The following is a 20,964-nucleotide window of genomic DNA, read 5'->3' on the forward strand; positions in this document are numbered from 1 at the left end:
TTACTCATACAAGTTACATTCATACTGGTGTCAGAACATAATCCAAGATCAGAACTTTACAGACCCACACACTCCCTTCTTCACTCCCTCCATTTAAATTGTTATTTTTCTCACAATAAATTATTTTAGGAAATAAATAAACTTGTCAGTAAATAGACTTAAGTGGAACACAAAAATATGACATAGCGCCAGTTTGTAGTTTGAAGCTGGTATTCAGGGATTTTTTTTCTGTTTAAGTGTCAGGACTTTTATTATGCAAACGTCTGTAGCCACCGCCATTGCGCTTCAATTTTCACCAATGGGAGAAGGGGCAGCTCCACAGATTTTCCCGGGGCTTCAGGCTCTGTCTTATTTCAGGTATTCAGCGAAAAGGATTTGTCTTTTTTTCACTTGTGTATAGTGCACTGTACGTTAATTATTGAGGTATGCAATTTTTTTGTCGAGTCTTTGTTTAAAAAACAGCTTTATAAACAGTTTTAGCGAACAGATATACCCCGGGCCTAAAGTTGACGGAGGTTTTGTAGCTAAGGACTGTTAAGACCCTTACATTTTATGCTATTTACTTGAGCAAACATTTTCACATTAATCAGTTTGACATTTTGGTACAGTGTCATGTTCTTAAAAAAAAGCTGTCGGGCTAAAATTGGCAGACATAAGTTAGCATCTCATTAGAATTTTCCGTTCCACCTTAAATAAAACAGCAGGTACATCTGGGCTCTTTGGCTGTTAAGGTGGAAGCATGGCCACGATGAGTGAGGCTTAAGCGTAATGCATATACATTGCGAAATATAATAAATTACATCCCTTTTTACAAACAACTAAATGTTACTGTGGGTTTCTAGTAAGTTTGTAATAAAGTTTGTCTCCCCCTTAAGGATTGATATCAAACAATATATCCTGGCGTTTTAACAAAAGTACCGTTAATGATTCTAGATATATTTCATGTTTTTCTAATGGGCTCTATCAAATGTTGTCCAGGAAAATATTAGCCTTTTTTTAGACAGCAAACTAAATTCCCCACAGCTCTGGTTGACTTACTTTTCCTTCACCTTAACAGGTTCCTGCCCTGGAGACTAAAATTATAGTACAGGGATGCCACCGGTGTCAGAAACGGAGCCAGAGCTAATGAAAGAGGGCTCTGGAAAACTCACTCGAGCAGATTGCTTGTGTCCTGTCTGCCTGGAGATATACCTGGAACCAGTCACTCTACCGTGTACTCACACTTTTTGCAAACCTTGCTTTCTGGAGACAGTGGATAAGGCTAATATCTGCTGTCCACTTTGTCGAAAGAGAGTGTCGTCTTGGGCCAGGCTTAATGGAAGGAACAAGACACTGGTCAATGTTGAACTTTGGAAACGTATCCAAGATGCCTTTCCCGCACAGTGTCAGCGGAGATTAAATGGAATTGATGATGAGGAGGATATGTACAGTATGTGTATATTTATTTCCTATATTAAGTTCATTGAAAAATAATGTAATGTTGTTTAATCTGCTGTGAGGTGTTTGGTGTGTTCTCCCTGTGTCTGTGTGGTTTTCCGCTGGGTGCTCTGGTTTCTTCCCACAGTGCAAAACCACAGCTTTGTAGGTGGATTGACTATTCAAAAAGTGCCCATAGGTGTGAATGTGTGAGTGTTTTGTGCCCTGCGATGGACTGGCACCCAGAGATTCTGTGTAGGCTTCACACCCACCATGACCCTGAACTGGATAGGAACTGACCCTGAACATTTTTTCCTCCATAGTATAGATCATGTTGACCAGTTAAATTTGTCTACCAAAACGTTGCCCATACTCTCACATTCCTACATGAGAGCACACAATGATATTTTAGTTTTCATTAGATGTATATGGAAATCATTAATCCACACCCCTAACTATGAAAACAATCTATAATACTTCAACTAATTAATTATTTCAGGAAAAATAAAATACTTTCTGTAAAGGCCAGATTCAGAAAACGGAGCAAAACGGAGCTTCAAATTTGGTTTAAATACTTATTATTCTGTGTTCTCACAGCATTGATTCCAAAACCCAAGGTAAGTCAACCAGGAGAGCTCAGACGAGAGTACGAGGACCAGGTTAGCAAGGTAAGAGATTTTGACTTTTAATTTTTTCAAGCATGCGGGGGTGTGTGTGTGTGTGTGTATGTATGCACACAAAATATGAGCCAATACATTTGCCAAAAAACTAATCTAGAGTGGTTTGCAGAGTTTTGCTGTATTGTGGATAGTTTTGACTAAAGACACACAGTGCACCAAATTTGGGAAATTGTCATCTACCATGAGTTCTTCTTTCCATTTTTAACACAGCTTGTAGAAGAGAAGCGAGCCTTGGAAGAAGCAGAGAGGAGGGCCAGTGAAGAATACATACAGCGGCTCTTGGCTGAGGAAGAGGAGCGTATAGCAGAAGAAAGGAGAATGGAAGAAAAGAAACAGCTAGAAGAAGATGAGAGATTGGCCAGAATGCTCAGCTTGGAGATAGTAAGGGCCACTGTAATATTTTACTGCAGAACAGAAGTAATACATTTGCATAACCCTTTGTGAGTAATGATACACCTGTGCTCAGCAGAGCGTAGCCTCCACTGTTCATTGGTCTGTTTCATGAACACAACCTTCATATTATACATCAATATTATGTTTCTGTTTGAGCAGAATTCTTCTCCAGTTGTGGAATCCCAGACAAATGTCAAACCTAATGATGCCACTTCTGTCAAGAAAAAGAAATCCTGTGTTGGACACATTGAGAAGTGATTAATTCTTGTTTTTCCTCCTGTTTAAGTATTTGCTTATATGAATACACTTGTTTGCTTATTACTGTTTCATTCATATTGAAAGTGTAAAGTAGTGGTTGATTAAGAGGAACTCTATCATTTTTTAGGTTTCTGTGCCCAGTGCCTTGTCGAAACCCAAGTGCTGAGACCATTCCAACTGCTAGGCTTTTGGACAATAAGGTACATTTATATGTAAAATATCTTGAAAATACTGCAGGAGGATGTTTTCTTCATTGAAATTCTTACAGTGGCATTGTTATTTGTGGAAAAAAATCATTGTCAATCTACCTGGCCTTTTTCTGTTTTTCTTTTAACTGTTACAGGAAAACATTTTGAATACCCAAACCACCTTCTGGCCTTGCTCTGTGGAGCACACCAGCCTTGAAATGCCTGTTCTGGACTACTGTAACAAACCTTCAACCTCAGACTCAGACCTGGACTGTTCTAAACATCCCTATGGCATTTCTGGCAGAACCAACACCTCCAAGAGGAAGACTATGGACAATGAGTTAGATGATTCGGACCTCAGTAAGAGACCTTGTGGGTCTGTATTGCCCAGTTCACCTAAACGAGAGGGACTTCTGCAGGAGCTGGCCCAGCAGGAGGAAGCTTTGTGGAGCCGTTCTCAGCAGGAAGAAGAGGACAGACTGCTGGCACTAAAGCTTCAGAAGGAGCTGGACCGGGAGATTTCCGTGGATCGAAGGAAGGGCTCTGTTGACGAATATTTACTAAGGCAGAAAAGCAACCGTTCTTCAACCAGCACAATACCAGGCGAGGATATACAGAGAGGTAAATCCAGTGATTCAGTAAGATCTAAGGCTGATGGAGCTAAAGGTGCCAAGAGAGTCTCCAGGACCATCTCACAGCCTGTAGGACAATTTTCTAAGACAAGCTCTGTCTCCACACTGGGGTCAAATTCCTCAGCCTCCCTGGTACAGAGGAGTTCTAAGCAGACCACCCTCACTGAGATGTTTCCAGGCACGGGGAGCTGACCTTTATGGTTTACTTGACTCTGCTGAACACACCTAATAATTTGTGCAAAATCAAACCTTAACCCTGAGTTGAGAAAAGGTGTGTGGAGTCTAATAGTCCAGCTGTCCTCACACTAGTCCATTTCAAAGGTGTAAAAGTGTAAAGAAAATGTTATTTTTATGCATGTTCCTAAGTTTTACTAGACATATTCCACTATATTCTTTTGAATAAAAACAGTAATGGAAAGCTTGCTTTGTGTTGTCAGGTCTTGTGCAGTTGGTCATTAAAGCAAGTAGAATTATAAAAGCACACTCAAACTACTGTTAATTTTGGCCGAACTGGTATTTAAATATCATCTTACAAACATTTAACACAATATTAATCACCATTTTTGGTATTAAAACAGATTGTATAATGCAAGAGAAGAAGATAAAAAAAAAATTAGGATGCATTCAAATTGTGGTATAATCACTGTACAGTGCTTATACATTTTATAAAAAAAAAATCTACTCTGGCATTCGTAAGTTCTCAGTATAGGTATGAAGTAAAGTGTGTGTGTGCTTTTCAAATTTCTGAGGAAATAAAATATTTCAGCATTTAGAAAATTTACCACTTTCATCAGAAAATCTCTTTCCACAGAAATCATTCTTAAAATCTGGGAAAAGTCTCTTTAGAAATGACTAATTTTTTGGTCCCCACTCATGCAAAGTGCAGTGCTCAATATTTGTCAATACACTTGCTACTAATAATGCTTTCGTTTTTGTAATTCTCAAAATGAGTGGGATTCTTTATATGCCCTCAAGTGTTCACACGCTAGAGCTGTTATGGAATTTCCTTCAGGATTAGCAGAATATGTAGTTACAGAGAACTTACTGAACATCTCTTGTAAATAATGAGAAAGTCCCTTTGAAGCAAGGTAGTTCTCCTTCTTTGGACTTGGTTTCCTTTTATGGAATTTAGTTTCTAATCTTGTAGGACAGTGCCTGTCAGCGCACTTGTGATCTTGTGCCTCTTCTAAAGTGAGTAATAGACCTTTTTTCAGCATTGTCCTAATAACCTTGTGACTGAAATACTTGATTCCACAAAGAATGGCAGTAATTGCAGTAATCACATAGACATGTAGATTTAATTTTGAACACCATAAACGTCCTGTGTTATTGTGTTTTGCCAGTGATCTGGAACAGGGGTGAAGCTTTGCATTCAGAATAAATCTTACATTTGTTCATATCCACAAACTAATGTTTCTCACATGAGCTCTGTCACTGAATCAACACAACAAATGAGATGTAAATAGAAGTTAAAACTAACATGAGATGATGCAGAATGCTGTTTTATATTCTGTTTAACAATTTTGCAGTGTTGACTGGTTCCCCCAAAAGCACTGCTAGATCCTGCACCATCAGCAAATCAAGTAGTAGCTCGGATATTTACTCTGTGCTGAATATAGTCAACTAAGTGTATTTCATTATACAAATGCAGTGGTATATAAACTGATACAGTTTGACTATTTCCTGATACATACAGGTTCACTGGGATGACAGTCTTACAGATTAAGTGGTTTGTTTTACTTTGTTCAGTGCCTCGTGGGAAGCGTGATTGAGTCATCACAACTCATTAAGAACCATGGACCAAATGGTTTTGTGAAGAAACAGCACTGTGCTCCATGGCTGAGGTACCCTTGAGTGGTTTGTGGCTTATCTTGTGGTTAATGGAGCATTGCAGCGATGTGGGGTGTTACATGTAGAGTTAAAAGACCCAGAGCTCTTATATTCTACATCTCTCTTGTTCAGTCAAATTTCTTTAGTCATTATTAGGTATTAGCAGGTAGTGTTGCAGCTCCAGGGACCTGAAGGTTGTGGCTTCGAGTCCTGCTCCGGGTGACAGACTCTGAGGAATTTGGTGTGTTCTCCGTGTATCCGTGTGGGTTTCCTCCGGGTGCTTCGCTTTCCTCACACAGTCCAAAAACATACGTTAGGTGGATTAGCAACTCAACTTGCACCCACTGAATCCGGGTAGGACCCACCGCAACCCTGAACTGGCCGACAATGAATGAAAGAATAAATTATTAACTTGTGTGAATAATAACATCAGGGTTTTTCTTGACACTGAAATAACACTATATATTAGATATAATATATATATATGTATGCATTAATGTGTTTGTGATATATATATATATATATATATATTAATGCATCTTAAGAGACACCAGGCATGCTTGCTTTCCCACAGCTTTAAAACATGTTTCTAACACTTATTATTTCCTTTCTGAGGTAACTTAATTTTTCCTGATTCAATCACGGATAAGCTTAAATCTTTGTACTTGTGCTCATCTGTATATAAGCTGCTGTAACACAAATGTCCATATAGGGGTTAATAAATTATGGTCATATTATACATTTCATGGACCACAGTAGTTCCTTCAGATTGTTTTGTGTGTCAGCATGTGTCAGAGCAGCAGAGGAAGGAAGATATTTGCTGTGCCTTCTCCATTTCCTCATCTTGAGATATATAACGTGTCTGTTTCCCCTTGAACGCTCACAAACTCTTGAGGAGATAAATCCCACAGCATCTTTATATCTGATAAACAGCATTCACCGTATCCCTCTTACACGGGTAAGCTTTTTTTCTTTCTGCTTTTCCTCATATTAGAGAAAAGGCTAAATAAGACTTATAGCTTATTTTTATATACAAAGAATTCCAGTATTTTCCAGGGAATTAATATAAAAAAATAGACAAGGCTAAGCCCACATTTAAATTTAAAATGCACTTTTATTTTTATAAAAAAAAATTTGAATACCACTACTGTAAATTAATGATTAATAGCTAATTAAAAGCTTAAATGAAGTCCATTCCTGTCTTGTTTGCTTTATTACTAATGACCCAAATAATCATTCTGTTACAAATTATTACTAATAATCTAAGGCCTTAGAAGCTAATAATCAAGAATTTACTGGGTTTGTTTAGAGCCTGTGTTTATCACAGTTCCTTAAATTTCTGTCAAGAATTGTTATTTAATGACAAATGCACAAAATGTAGATGCACATTTTAATGTAAAGTTTAAGTGCACATGATTCAGATCACACACCTGTTTATGTCACAACATTACACCTATTTTATTATATACTCTGGTTTCCTATAAAGCATCACTTTTAAACTCTTAAAAACATGGGTGCTACGAGAGGTTCTTTGTGCAATGCTATACAAGAACCTCTTTTGGTTCATTCATTCATTATCTGTAAGTGCATCCAGTTCAGGGTCGCGGTGGGTCCGGAGCCTACCTGGAATCATTGGGCGCAAGGTAGGGACACACCTTGGAGGAGGTGCCAGTCCTTCACAGGGCGAAACGCACACTCACACCTATGGACACTTTTGTTTGAGTCAGCAATCCACCTACCAACATGTGTTTTTGGACTGTGGGAGGAAACCGGAGCACCCGGAGGAAACCCACACAGACACAGGGAGAACACATTAATCTCCTCACTGACAGTCACTCGGAGGAAACCCACGCAGACACAGGGAGAACACACCACACTCCTCACAGACAGTCACCCGGAGGAAACCCACGCAGACACAGGGAGAACACACCACACTCCTCACAGACAGTCACCTGTAGCGGGACTTGAATCCACAACCTCCAGGTCCCTGGAGCTGTGTGACTGCGACACTAACCTGCTGCACCCCCATTCTGCCCTACTTTTGGTTCAATGACAAACAATTTTTTTACTGATACTTATAAATGAGTAAAGAATCTGAATCTGAGTGATGGATTCTAATACATTAAAAATGCCCCCCCACACCTCTTTAAAGTACCTTTATTTTTAAGAGTTCTTCTGCTCACATACCTTACAACCTTGCACCTTACCTTTATGATCTTTACAAACTACCTACATCCTCAGTTCTTCTTCAGCTGAATTATTCACTGTGCCTTCATCCAACTGCAATAGCTTTCATGATCGAGTATTCTCTAGATTTTCACCTCACCTCTGGAACACTCTCCCATCACATGTTCAACAGTCTAACAGTCGCTCCACATTCACATTCTACTTTAAATTATCTACTATTTGTCTCACATTCAGCTGTACCCCACCCTGATTCAGTCAAATATTTGTCATCGTCATTGTTGTAATATATGTATTATTAGGTTTCATGGTCAATGTTTTTTGAACTGCAAAAGTTGCTTATCGAAAAGTGTGGTAACACATTATAAGTAGCCGGTGTTTAAGAGTGTATTTTCACTGTACTTACATACAGCATGTAACTTCTCTATAAGAATCAGTGCATATTACTAAGTGGTTCCTACTTGTGCTAAAATGAATGTACAGTGAGCAAGATGAGAGTAACAGCTGGGGGCTTAATGTCTACCATTTAATTGCCCACCCACTAAACACCAGATGTCATCAGAAAATTTTTTTTTGTTGCTAAATCTGCTTGGTCTGTCACAGTCTTTATGTAACCCATATGTTGAAATATGTAAATAGATGTTGAAATTTGTTGAAACAGTTCAGAATTAGAGCACAATGAATCAGTGTTGGTGTCTGAAACCAACCGAGTGACCGATAAGCCTTTTTTCAGGTGAATCACAGCTAAGAAGAGGCGAATAATGAATGCTGCTGATGTTGCATGTACATCTTAATCAATTTGTTTATTTGTGATTGTCATTTTACATTGTCATGTTATTTCGCTGTCCTTTACAGATGTATTCTATCTGCTGCGCAAGGTTTTTGGGTTTTGCAATGGTTCCCATGGCAGTGGTCAGCATACTGGCCAATCTACTCCTGCTTTTCCCTGACCTAAAGCACAGCTACCTGACTGAAGGCCATGTGACACCAGAGGCTCGGTGGTGCACAGGAATATGGCTTTCTGGAGTCGTGGTGAGTGTTGTTTTTGGGGTTTTGGAAGTATGATTGTGATATATTCAAGGCATTTGGAATTTGACCAATGCCTCTAACTGGTATAGTGTGGTTTTCCTGCTCAAGGTTGGAACCGAACTCTACTCTGTTTTGTGGAAGATATTTTATCTTATAATTTACAACAGAAAGATTTTTCTTTTCTGAAATGTGCAGCATATGTCACATGAACCTGTTTGTTTGTACCCTCTGGTGCAATATGCACATGTTTAGGTTTGTGAAGTATCGGTTCCTTAATTGTTAATTTGCTGTTATCAGTAAGAACTGCCACATCCCCTTTGAAGATAAAAAAATCACCATATATGGATATTACCAGTGCTGTTAATTAGCCAGTATTGTTTCCTATGTTTTTGGACATACAGTCATCTGTTTGGTGGCTCTCTGGTTTGGTGGTTTATTGACATATTTTGTCATGTGGAGAGTCATGGGCTGCTGATTTTTCAAATTTTATTTATTTGTGTGTGTGTGTGTGTGTGTACATATGTTTTATCAGGTGCTTGTGGCTGCTCGTGGATTTGCCTCACGCTATACAAAAGAAGGCTGCTGTCTTTTCAGAGCTGATGTATGAGTGTTTTAATTTTGTTTCAGTCCTAATTTGATAGCACCAAAATGCCCCATTTAAATTTGGTAAATCCACCATTCTGGATCTATTATAATATAATAATTCCCAAAGTTAATGCATATAACATTAAAAATGCATATTGTTACTGTCTGACAATTTCTGTAATTCTGCTTGTCATGAAAGACCAAGTGGTATATATAAGTCATGCTAAAAAAATTGATAAATGGAGATAGAAGGTTTTGAGAGTGACAGTATGTATGATAATGTCCTTACTCTAGCTGTATTATGTCAGCATTACACAGCAGTGTGTAGGTGAATAATCATGTTGGCTTGGGAAAAAAAAAAAAATACTGACTTGACATTTTCTCTTGGTCAGATGCTGTGTCGGACCGCATACTCGTGTGTGGCCTTGTGCGCGGCTGCATTATGCTTTTTGTTCAATACTGCCGGACTGGCCAACGGACCACTGTGTTACTACAATGGAACTGACGGTCTCGAGTGGGGCCGGCCTCTGAAACTTCAGAATGTGAAGTAAGTCTTAAGCAACTCTCATATGTGTGAATCACACAGATAATGAACTGGTTCCGGTTACTGTTATGATCAGGTCAATCAGTATAAGCACAGGCCTCAGGGGCAGCTGGGCTCTCTGTCAAAATGCAGCCTTTCAACTTTTAATAAACAAACTCCATTAATCATTTAAAAAACAAAACCTTTACATTGCATAACAGCAGTGGGGGATGAGGCATAGGCTCACGTAGGTTCCCAAGCCACTAAAGCATTCTACTCTTGTGTCATGATGAGCAATGTGATCATGCACAGGAATGTGGCATATGTTTGAGCTGTGAAAAAGGAATGTGTCACTGTGACTGTGGGCCAAAAATGTTCAGACACCTGTTTGTTTTATTTTTATTTTTGCAGAAGTCAAGGATTTTAATAAAATAATTGGTCCCCACTTTTCTGCAGTTTTACAGTTGTGAGAGGACTTTCTCCTACATTTACAGATTGTCACTATTTCTGAATTGGTAACTTTACATTAAAGTAACGCTGTGTCATATGTAAACCTTAAAATTACAGCTTAAATATCATTGTGATGCTTCACTGAGCTGTAATAGCACACAGCACTGCAGAAACTACACTATGCACATTTCGGAGGATAGTAGTCCCCAATCCCTCCCCCCTGTCTATTGATTTCAATGCAGTGCTATAAAATGAATTACAATAGGGGGAGCCCAAGGAACATAAACCCCACTTTTACCTAGTGTTCCTTTAAAAGGCTAAATGCTATTTGAATGGAAGGTAATGAAATCAGATATTCAGAGGATTTCTGTTCATGCAATCATAATATGTTCACAACATAAAAATAAGCTGGTGTTAACAATTGAGGTAAAAGGAAGAAAAAAAAGGCACTGCATATAATGTTGCTTCCACACAGCTCAGGGGTCCTGAATCCAGTCTACTACTGGTCTATTACTCACTGAATCCTGAATTCTTTTTCAGTCTTCACATTAGGTCTCACTCTGTGTTCTCACTGTGTCTGCTTAGGTTTCTTCCAGGTGCCCAGTTTCCTCCTACAGTCCAAAAACACATTTGTAAGTGGTTTGGTTGTGTGAAACTTTTCACAGGTGTGAGTTAAAGTAAAGTAAAGTTTAAGTGTGTGCTGCCTTGTAATAGACTGCTGTTTATGACTTGTGTCCCAGGGATTCTGAGTAGGCTTCAGAATCAACACAACACGGATCAGGATGAAGTGGTTACAGAAGATGAATTAACAATTAAATAAAAACAATATCTCAGACATCAGGCAATGAAGGCAATGAACCAGAAATGCTATGTGGTGCTGCTCTACATGTTGGGATGCTGATGCTCTTGAATAAATAGCCATGTGTTTTGTGTGTTTCTGTTGTAGTGCGGTGAATTATATACATGATCCTCAGCGGTGGAACTCTGCCTGTCTGAAACCCCATGGTGTGGTAATGTGGAACATGGTTCTCTTTTCTACAATCATGGCTGCCAGTGGTCTTCAGGGTGTTATCTGCCTGGTGCAGATCATACACGCTATATTGGGTGCGATTTTTGGACCTGGCTTTTGTAAGAACAAGGTAAGAGTGTTACCCTGCCCTTTTCTATTAGTACAAAGCAGATGAACAGAAATGTTACTGTAAACTGCTATTAAGAGTTATTTGTATCTGTCTCAGAAAGTAAGGATCAAAAATTACAGGTAAATGTCTAATTACTGGCACAATGTCTGTGTAAATTAGAGATCAGAATCATTGTAACCTTACCATCATCATCAGGCATCATACCAAACACTGCAGAATAATCTAGCACAAATAAACCAAACAAAATCCTATTCTGTGGCCTTAAAAGGATAGGAGTCATTTTGAATATAACTCCAGTGTTAGTAGTATTTCACAATTAATAATTAAGGCTAGGGCTTCCGCATGGCACAACCATCTAATTATCATTTTATCATTGACATACAACAAGTTTAATCAATGAATAAAACATCTGTGGCCAGGACTGCTGGCCTCAGACGACAAATTTCCAGTGGTGTCCAATGGTGTTTAGTTTATTCATTCAGTTCAGGGTCGCGGTGGGTCCGGAGCCTACCTGGAAGCATTGGGTGCAAGGCAGGAACACACCCTGGAGGGTGCGACAGTCCTTCACAGGGCAACACACACTCACACATTCACTCACACACTCACACCTACGGTCACTTTTGAGTCGCCAATCCACCTACCAACGTGTGTTTTTGGACCGTGGGAGGAAACCCACGCAGACACGGGGAGAACACACCAAACTCCTCACAGACAGTCACCCAGAGCAGGATTTGAACCCACAACCTCCAGGTCCCTGGAGCTGTGTGACTACGACACTACACTACACATGATGTTTAGTGCCAGTTTAAAAAAAAAAAATAGAAAGTTTCACTGGAAACATCTGTTGGTCTATATACTTATTGCTCATCCTCCAAGCACCATGTGACTGGGGGGTACATAGCAAATGAATAAGTTAAGTAATGGTTCAGGATTAGGAAGAGAAAACAAATTCAGTTTGACCTAGGCTTAGACTTAGTCTGCATCTTGAAAATATACACTTTTTGTCTTCTTAGACAAACTATTATATTCCAGACTTGTTTTCTGCATCCTAATGATGGCAGATAAATCTGGATTAAATGTGTAGTTGATATTACAGCTGCTACTTAAGTGAGTAGCACAATCAGAGACGTTGCCCTAAACACTTTCATGTTTTATAGGTTGCTCCAGCTTGAAGAAATCAAAGACGTTTGGCTCCTTAAAAGGTGGTGTGGGCATTTCTTTATTGCAAGTTTGTCTTTGCTATTATAAAGCTACAGATCCAGCTTAAAGAATTTTGTAGGGTTGATATGCTGTAGTGCTGCATCAGGTGAAAATAGGATTTACGGTGCAATACAAAACCACTGCGTCATTCTTCCTCTTTGTTATTTAATAATTTCTTGCACAATTTGCACATATAAAATCTTTCCTAGAGAAAACAGGCTGTTTCTGTAGCAAAAGGGGAAGAACTGTTTTTAATTTAAACTTTTTTTTCATCAGAAATGACAGTTATTATATAAATGGCACATTTTATTTAATTCTTGTGTCCTTGTTGGTTATGAAGGTGATCAAATTCAGCATCCAGAACAAAGCACATCTAAATGTGTTTGTAGTAAATTCTGCAGAACAGGCAAAAATTAGCTTAATTACGTCCAACATACAAGGCCTAACATCTAAGGATTAGAAGACAATACACATGTTTTGCTCAGACACCAGGTCAGTGACTCATTAATGAAAATGCTCTTTTAGGTCAAGCTAGGCTTAATGTGGTGTAGGAAAATGGCCAAATTTATACTACTTCCTTAGTATCACATATCATGTTATTGTTAAACAGGGCACTAGAGGTCCCTGTAGCCACGTTTTCTTGTTAACTGTTTTTTTCTTTAGCAGTCTAGTTCTCAGGGAACAAGTGGATCTGTTGTCTGCACTTAACTGTGAATTTAGCAATTTTATTTAACTTTCTTTTTCTATTTTATGACGGTTTTAATCCTGACTGGTCTGTTCTTCCCTTAACAGTTCCAGTAGCTTCAGTATATTTTTATCCGTTACAGTGAATTTTGGTAATTCCCTATTTACCTGAGGTATTTGTGAACATGTTGTATTTATACAAACTATTCTATTGCATTTCTTATGTACTTTATGTTGTAGTGTGCAAAAACATGAATAAATCTAGTCGGTTACAGAATTTTTATTATGTGTCCTGCCTTTTGAACTTTCTTTAAAGCAATGGCCTTTTAGTTTTGGGGATTTGGGGAGATTAGGGTGTTTTCACACCTACCCCCTTTTGTCTGGTCCGTCAGATTTTGTGTTTGGTCCGAGCAAATATGAAAGGTGCCTCCAAAAAGACCTAAATTTGGTCAAAATGAAAGAGGTGGTCTTGGTGCAGATCAAACAGCTGTTTTTATTTGGGATGGTTCAGACTTTTGGACCAATTACAGGACCAATTGAGGCAGGCTATCACCCAATGAACAACAACATTGTTTTCTTCCACACTTCCATATAAATCTTAAACCGCGTTTGAATGGGACTAGTTTTGGGGAAGTAGGGTAATGTTATTTTACCCCAGGGCACCTGTAATGTTTATAACTGATAATACACGATAAGAAGTCTCAGTATAGTTATTTAAATTTTATTTAAATGTGTTTAAACCTTTTTAAAGAAACATTAATTTGACTGTAAATTGGTTACCTAATCATACCAAACAGTGCATAATCAGTGAGCTGTGAACTTTGTTTATCAAATAATGTTCATGAGTGTTTTATCATTCAGAGGTGTACACGAGGGGAAATAGCATATCTCTCCCTTCTCTCACATCCGACCACACACTTTCATCAGATGCATGCCTCTCTATAATCAATGTTCATAGAAAAGCGCAGTTCTTTAGTGTGCTCCTTAAATTGCAGGGTGAAACTAAAACATACCACTACAAATACATACAATGTAACACAATTATTTTCAGGTGTGAGAACACATTAAAAGCTGTGCATAACCAAGTACGTAAAACTTGTCCAGAAAAACCTTCCATTTTAAAAGAGCAATTGTGCAAAAGCACTCTGCAAAATGGTTCTGGAGGCAGTGCTGCCTTTGAGGCAGAAGGAATGTAACGACTTACCAGCCACTAGGGCAGAGATTTTCACATAACGTGCCATTAACAGGTAAAGCTCTGCCTAGACCCTCTTGGTTTGCCCTCTTTGACTGCCAGAAATTATTTTAAAATAAATGCACATAATACTGTACTCTTAGTTTTGTTTTATAATTTGTTAGAAGTGTTGTTGTAATTGGTAAATTTGCAAAAAATAAGTACTTTCCTGCACATTTGTGTTACACCTGCTGCCTCAGAGCAAGCTGCAGAACGTTATACAATAAAATGTGGTTGCCTATAAGCTGGATTCTAATCAAAAATACATTTTGCACACTTGATTTAAGACTGCTGCATCTGAGGAAGCTGCAGAATGACAAACAATACTGCTCTGCTTCCTCAGAGGCAGCAATCATATGCTACTCTACTTTGCTGCCTCTGAAGGAGTTACTAAATGTTATACAACAATGCTCTGCTCTGCCTCCTTTGTAAAGGAAAGTATTTCTTTAGAATCTGCCTCAGAGTCAGTAAAGCATTTGAACATTTTGCTGCTTCCTCTGAGACTTATGAGACCCATTTAACTTATTATCCATTTAATTAAAACAATATAGCAAGATTTATGCAGCACTTCCAACAAATTATGAAACAGATCCAAGTCTACAGTAATGAAAAAGAAAATTATGTTGTACATTTATTACTTCTTAAGTCATTTCTAGCTGTTAGAGCAGGCAAACACAAGGGTGTAGGCCAGGGGTCGGCAACCTTTACCACTCAAAGAGCCATTTGGACCCGTTTCACACAGTAAAGAAAACACTGGGAGCCACAAAACCCTTTTGAAATTCTAAATGAAATAACACTGTGCATAACAGGTTTTTTTTTTGTCTTTGTGCTATGTACAAACAAACTATACTGTGTTACATTTATGAAATCAATGAACGACTGCAGAGAAAATGAAATAACATTTCTGCATGCAACAAAACATTTTTAACTCCAAAAAAAGACGTTGTGTTGACGGTTAAGTAAAATACTCAATGTTTATTTGAGTCCTTGTAGTAATGGAAGAAACACCGAACTTAAATTATCCACTGGCAGCAAACAAAAATGCTGTCCTCTCTCTGCGTGCTGTCATTATTTTACTGGCACCGTGCAGTCAGCTGTCAAAAAGTTCAAGAAACGCTCTAAAATAAAGTACATTTTAATTAAATACTCATTAATTATTTTCAAAAGCCGCATCAGAGGGATCAAAGAGCTGGGGGATTGCCGACCCCTGGTGTAGGCAGAGCCTTACCGGTTTAAGGCACAGTATTTGAAAATCTCTGCCCAATCCATTTTAACCAGTCAAATTCATCCCTAAAAGAAATTACTTTTACTTTTAAAAGTGGTTTTAATAAAGGATACTTTGTACTCTCAATGCAGTCCATCTGTGAGGAAAAAATTTACATTACATTCTTCTGTTAGCGTCAGGTTTGTAAATGAGCATACTCAGCTAATTCTCCTGAAGTTAAAACACAAATGAACTGTTCTGAAATCCTGATATTTGTTTATTGAGATCATAATTACTGTACTTGGAGCTGGAGTAGGAAAAAAGCCAAAAGAACATCAGATGTCATTGATTTGCAGTAAACAACATCCACATTTAGAGCTGTAAAATGTCTTGGGTTAGTAACCTGATGTCCAGACCAGCTTTGAATTGGCCTCGTCATTTGTATGAATTTAATGGGGAAACATTTGGCTGTTGATGTTTTGGAGCTGTAAAAACATCTTCAGAACACTTTATTACTTTTACTAAAGTAACAAGGTACATGACACTGTTACTGCTACAGTATTTATACTTTTAAAGCAATAGCAGAAGTGCTTGAGTAGTTTTTGGCTGCTCCACCATGTATAACATTGTCTCCTACCAAATCAAACCTAGTCTCTGATTTCTGAACGATTTCAGGATTTACAGTGTGATCATATTTCTTTTTATCCCTTTGATCCCCCTTCTTTCAGTTTCACTAAAGTCTTATACTGAGCAGCTTGAAAAGTGTTGTATACTTTTGGCAGTGTAGTAGAATTCTTTTTCTGTATTTGGAATGGACCCATAAATGCCTTCATAATCATAACTCAACTAAAATCATAACTAAAACTGAGTGTTGTTTTATGAACAAGTATCAAGGTTTGTCCAGCTGTTTGAAGAAGGTGAATCCCCAAGTGCTGTGTTGTCAGGATGCAGCTCATAAATTTAGTCTCTTTGATTAGTCTTTTTTTCACTTCCGCTTGTTTTTAAAAGTTTGTTTTCCCTCTTTTCCCCCAAGGACTCCTTTGTCATGTTTCTCCTCTCTTTCCTTCCTTGACTATCCTTTATTTGAAGTGAACATAAACACACATAAAAAGACACGCGCACTCCACTTGTCACAACACATATGCCTCAAACTTGACTTATTTTTACTTTTTACATTTCCTAGGCCTAGTTCATACCCACTTGGGTAAATCTGAGATTTGTGTCCTTTCTATTTATGAAAAAGCAATTGTCAAGGAAATGTCCAATTTATGTATATTTGCATATTTACATGAATATGTCAATCTGTGTTTGCAATAGGGGATGTAGTTTTTACATCAATCAGTGACATTAAAATGGTCTTAAATGTGTGTACACAACACTTTTGAAACTTGGATTTATAAAGAGTTACTTAGCTGGAATATAAGAGTAAATTTGTTTAACTTTGTTGGAGAAAATTTATTCTCTGTAAAACAGAGAATTGCACCTGAATACACAAACCATCCTTACGTGTTTGATGGTGAAGCCAGCACTGAGGTCATCAAACAACAATTTGTTTTGCCACAACCTCAGAACAAGATCTTCCACATTCTCAAATTTCTCTTTTTTAGTCTTTTGTTCCTCTATTGTCGCCACTATTCCACTCAACACTGAACGGGACCACCCATAATTAAGGGTTCATATCCTTCAGGTCATTTGAATGGACCCTTTATGGGTGTGTGAGCGGTAAGGAGGTGTGCAACATGAGGTATGTTCACCTGCGCATATTTATAAAACTGTGATTTATGAAGAGGAAACTGTGCTGAGGTGTGTGTAAACAACTTTATGTTAACCAGAATTATTTTGGGTGCATGTCCTCTACTGTTTTCTGTGCGCATGCACAATTCACTCCAGACCCCAAGCAGAGTTCTATAAAGTTCCACTCACTATATAGGTGCATTTCCAAGTTCTACACTTAGACAGTAGTCTGCATATGTTTTTTGCCTCTTTCACCCCGTTGTGACACTGACGTGGTGGGGATATGGTACAAGTGGTTCAGACACAGAAGTGCTGCTAGAGTTTGGAACACAGTACCCACGCAGCAGTCAGACTTAGACTACTTTGTAGGTAAAGCTTTATCCAGAGCACTCACATTTATATAGATGGTTATTACAGATGGATATAGACAAAAAAATATGCAAATGCAAATAATATTATTCACATGTCCATCACGTAATATTACAGTTAAAAGAATTATTAAGAACTAGAGAGAGATAAAGTCAGACACTGACACAGGAAAGCCAAGATGCTATGTTTATATATTATGAAACAGGAAGTGCTTAGGGTCCTCAGTTATGGGAAAACCCAAAGCTGTCATCTAGATGTGTTTTAAAGTGAGATGGAATGTTAAACACTAAGTTGAGTGGTCACCCTCCAATTTTTCGAAATGTGTGATGCCCCAGATAGCGTTTACTACAGTTAATCTACAGTCTTTGCACCAAATTGATTGACAATGTATTCTTACCCAAAAACCTGTTGTGCCGATGTACTTTGCATCAAATCCAACGCATATGCCATATCAATCATGACATGTCTAAACCCAGCAGATCCTTGTCCAACGCACTTGTGTTTGTCCACACCTTTCTCAAAACAGCAGAGAACCTGCTCTTCTAGAGACAAAGATGATCACTGGATTAGGAACACCTGTCAGGTGGCACTGATAAAGTTCACCCAATAGGTAGTTACAACCCAGTTGGTTGTAACTGGACAGCAGAAGGCAACATTTACCAGCTGGGGGTAAATGGAGCAACTTTGATAGTGGACAGAGAGTTGGAGCGTGGAGATGTGGCACCATCGTTCCATCAGCAGCTGGGTACCACACTGTAAACCCTAGTATTCAATTTAATTAACTGGATTGAGTGATTCTAACTTAAAATATATTGAAAAGTTGCACTCAATTTAACATTTCAATTATTTTCAACAATTTCCTCTTTCTGAGTTTGTGAAAGTTTTTGATTGAGCAGAGTCCTGTTTGTGCTTTTAAGTAAAAATAGCTGTATATGATTGAATTAACTGAACTTAAATGTTATGAGTTTATGCAGCATGACGTCTGAAGTCACAGACATAGGGCCAGTGCGGTAATTTTCAGTTGAGATGGTGGATGGGCTGGGGTTCACTGCTTTAAGGGAATGTGGACAGGTTCATGTGTTAATTTCAGTGCAAGGGGCAGTGGCACAACAGGTAGAATCACTGTCACATAATTTCAGAGTCCTGGGGTCGTGGGTTCAAGTCCCACATCAGGTCACTGACCTGAGGAGTTTGGTGTGTTCCCCCACAGTGCAGAAACACACGTTGGTGAGTGTGTAATGGACTGGCACCTTGAGTATAGAAAATGAATGAATGTATTTTTAGATTACTTAATAGTATTGAGTACCAGAAATGCATATTTCTTGAGTGGTAATAAGCAATAAATGAAGTTGTAGACATTAATTCATTCATTATCTGTAACCGCTTATCCAATTCAGGGTCGCAGTGGGTCCAGAGCCTACCTGGAATCATTGGGCGCAAGGCGGGAATACACCCTGGAGGGGGCGCCAGTCCTTCCTAGGGCAACACAGACACACACACACATTCACACTTTTGAGTTGCCAATCCACCTACCAATGTGTGTTTTTGGACAGTGGGAGGAAACCGGAGCACACGGACACAGGGAGAACACACAAACTCCTCACAGACAGTCATCTGGAGCGGGAATCGAACCCACAACCTCCAGGCCCCTGGAGCTGTGTGGCTGCACCACCGTGCCGCCCCAAGTTGTAGACACTTAAAGTAAATGTGTGTGCATACTTCTGACATTTGAGTTTATGAACTTAAAGAATTTATGTCAACTGCTTACCTTACCTCTTTTTGAGTTCTGCACTTATTCAGGTTTACAGTGCACTGTATCACAGGTGTGCCATAAATGAAGCAACCATCAAAAAACTCCCAGCCAAAGGTCACACAGCATGAGACAAGTGTGGCATGTCATAACTGGTACTGCAGTAATGATGTGCCACTGTGGAGCAGCTCACCCACAAGTGCAACAGTGGGTAAGCACAACCAATTTTAGTGATGACCATGGAATGGTCACAACAGCTGTAGACCACCCATCTTTGCATCCAGTGCCTCATACTGGGCAAAGAAAGGCATTAATGGACCTTGGACACATGGAAGACGGTTTCCTGTTGAGTCTCCCTCATGGACAGATGCGCATCTGTCAGAAACTTCACAGCTTTTTTAGTGTAAGGGCATTTTGAAGTCCGTCCAAAATCTGTAAAACAACTTTTTTTTGATGCCAAAACATAGCATTTACTAAACTCTGCATATACACATACATAGAATGTTATAATATAGGCATTAAAATAAAAATAAAAACTAAATATAATGTTTTATGCTAATATTTTTACAAACTTTTAATGCATTTCATCTTCATAAATATATTACAAGACTAGTTTTTAGCAACCTACCTAACCTAGGCTCAACACCCCACGGAGCTTACAGAAACTAAAATATGAATTTTACGTCATTTAAGCAGGTATTTTATGTAATGGAGGAATCTAGTGGTTTAGATTATTAGTTCTTCATCATGATCATCATATATCACAAAGAACTGAGAAATTCCCATTAGGCGAGTTACAACCTAAGGTTTACTCCGAATGACTATAGTCTTTAGATACTGGAGAATTGACGCTTGATGGGATATTGACCTTTAAAATCTACTAATGCTTGTTATATATTATGACTTTACGGAACAAGCCCATTGTGGTGACTCATTCTGTCATGCTGACCATCTTGACAATGTAATAATTATGCTGTTGGTATGGTTAGTAAGCTATTAGGAACGTACTAATCCATGAATAATGTCTCTCTTCTGTTCATGTCTTTCGGAGGATTGCACTTTGCCTGAGTGGTATAGTGTAGTGGGTAACTAGGCCTGCACACCACGTGGGAAACAGCTTTACTGTTTTAAACGAAAAAGGTAGATGATGTAATAATTTATAAAGATCAAGATTTGACCAAGGATGACCATATTGTGCATATGGTTTTATCATAAAATAAAGCTGATACGGATAATAGCAGGGTGTCTGACTTAAGTTTTATCCTGTAGTGAAACTGCATTAATGGAGAGGAATTAATTTTATGTGCCTGACGTACACAACTTCCAATTCTAATTGTGCAAGTAAAGAACCTCTTCTTGGAAAAGGAAGGATAAAAAAGGAAATAATCTAATTGTTCTTACAGTGATCCTCCTCCGCATAAACCCAACAATGAGCTCTGCAGGAAGGGGGAGGGGGTGGAGAGAGAGAGAGAGTGAGAGAGCGTG

The 20,964-nt window shown here is 38.6% G+C and overlaps 2 protein-coding genes across 4 annotated transcripts; both read left to right on the top strand.

Annotated features, from left to right (window-relative positions):
• Window positions 1–268: 268 nt before the first annotated feature.
• rnf168 (ring finger protein 168) lies at window positions 269–3,971 on the top strand. 2 transcript variants are annotated; one of them, XM_066680805.1, is made up of 7 exons: window positions 269–357; window positions 1,058–1,429; window positions 2,014–2,084; window positions 2,307–2,477; window positions 2,649–2,743; window positions 2,875–2,947; window positions 3,091–3,971. In XM_066680805.1, the coding sequence occupies exons 2-7, from the start codon at window positions 1,093–1,095 to the stop codon at window positions 3,757–3,759; spliced, it is 1,416 nt and encodes a 471-aa protein (XP_066536902.1). In that variant the 5' UTR covers window positions 269–357; window positions 1,058–1,092; the 3' UTR covers window positions 3,760–3,971. The 2 variants fall into 2 exon arrangements, with proteins under 2 accessions (XP_066536902.1, XP_066536912.1); XM_066680815.1 differs by having other exon boundaries at window positions 301–423.
• Window positions 3,972–6,292: 2,321 nt separating this feature from the next.
• LOC136692310 (transmembrane 4 L6 family member 19) lies at window positions 6,293–13,403 on the top strand. Of its 2 annotated transcripts, none has more exons than XM_066665615.1 (6): window positions 6,293–6,355; window positions 8,460–8,613; window positions 9,143–9,211; window positions 9,588–9,742; window positions 11,115–11,307; window positions 12,465–13,403. In XM_066665615.1, the coding sequence occupies exons 2-6, from the start codon at window positions 8,476–8,478 to the stop codon at window positions 12,477–12,479; spliced, it is 570 nt and encodes a 189-aa protein (XP_066521712.1). In that variant the 5' UTR covers window positions 6,293–6,355; window positions 8,460–8,475; the 3' UTR covers window positions 12,480–13,403. The 2 variants fall into 2 exon arrangements, with proteins under 2 accessions (XP_066521712.1, XP_066521704.1); XM_066665607.1 differs by having other exon boundaries at window positions 6,300–6,355; window positions 8,437–8,613.
• The last annotated feature ends 7,561 nt before the right edge of the window (window positions 13,404–20,964 follow it).

This window comes from Hoplias malabaricus, chromosome 1 (genome assembly GCF_029633855.1).
Source record: "Hoplias malabaricus isolate fHopMal1 chromosome 1, fHopMal1.hap1, whole genome shotgun sequence".
Lineage (NCBI taxonomy): Eukaryota > Metazoa > Chordata > Actinopteri > Characiformes > Erythrinidae > Hoplias > Hoplias malabaricus.

Coding starts and splice junctions, on each gene's coding strand:
- rnf168 (XM_066680805.1), top strand. CDS start 1,093: ATGCCACCGGTGTCAGAAACGGAGCCAGAGCTAATGAAAGAGGGCTCT. Junction 1,430..2,013: donor TGATGAGGAGGATATGTACA/GTATGTGTATAT, acceptor GTGTTCTCACAG/CATTGATTCCAAAACCCAAG. Junction 2,948..3,090: donor CTAGGCTTTTGGACAATAAG/GTACATTTATAT, acceptor TAACTGTTACAG/GAAAACATTTTGAATACCCA.
- LOC136692310 (XM_066665607.1), top strand. CDS start 8,437: ATGTATTCTATCTGCTGCGCAAGGTTTTTGGGTTTTGCAATGGTTCCC. Junction 8,614..9,142: donor TATGGCTTTCTGGAGTCGTG/GTGAGTGTTGTT, acceptor ATGTTTTATCAG/GTGCTTGTGGCTGCTCGTGG. Junction 9,212..9,587: donor GCTGTCTTTTCAGAGCTGAT/GTATGAGTGTTT, acceptor TCTCTTGGTCAG/ATGCTGTGTCGGACCGCATA.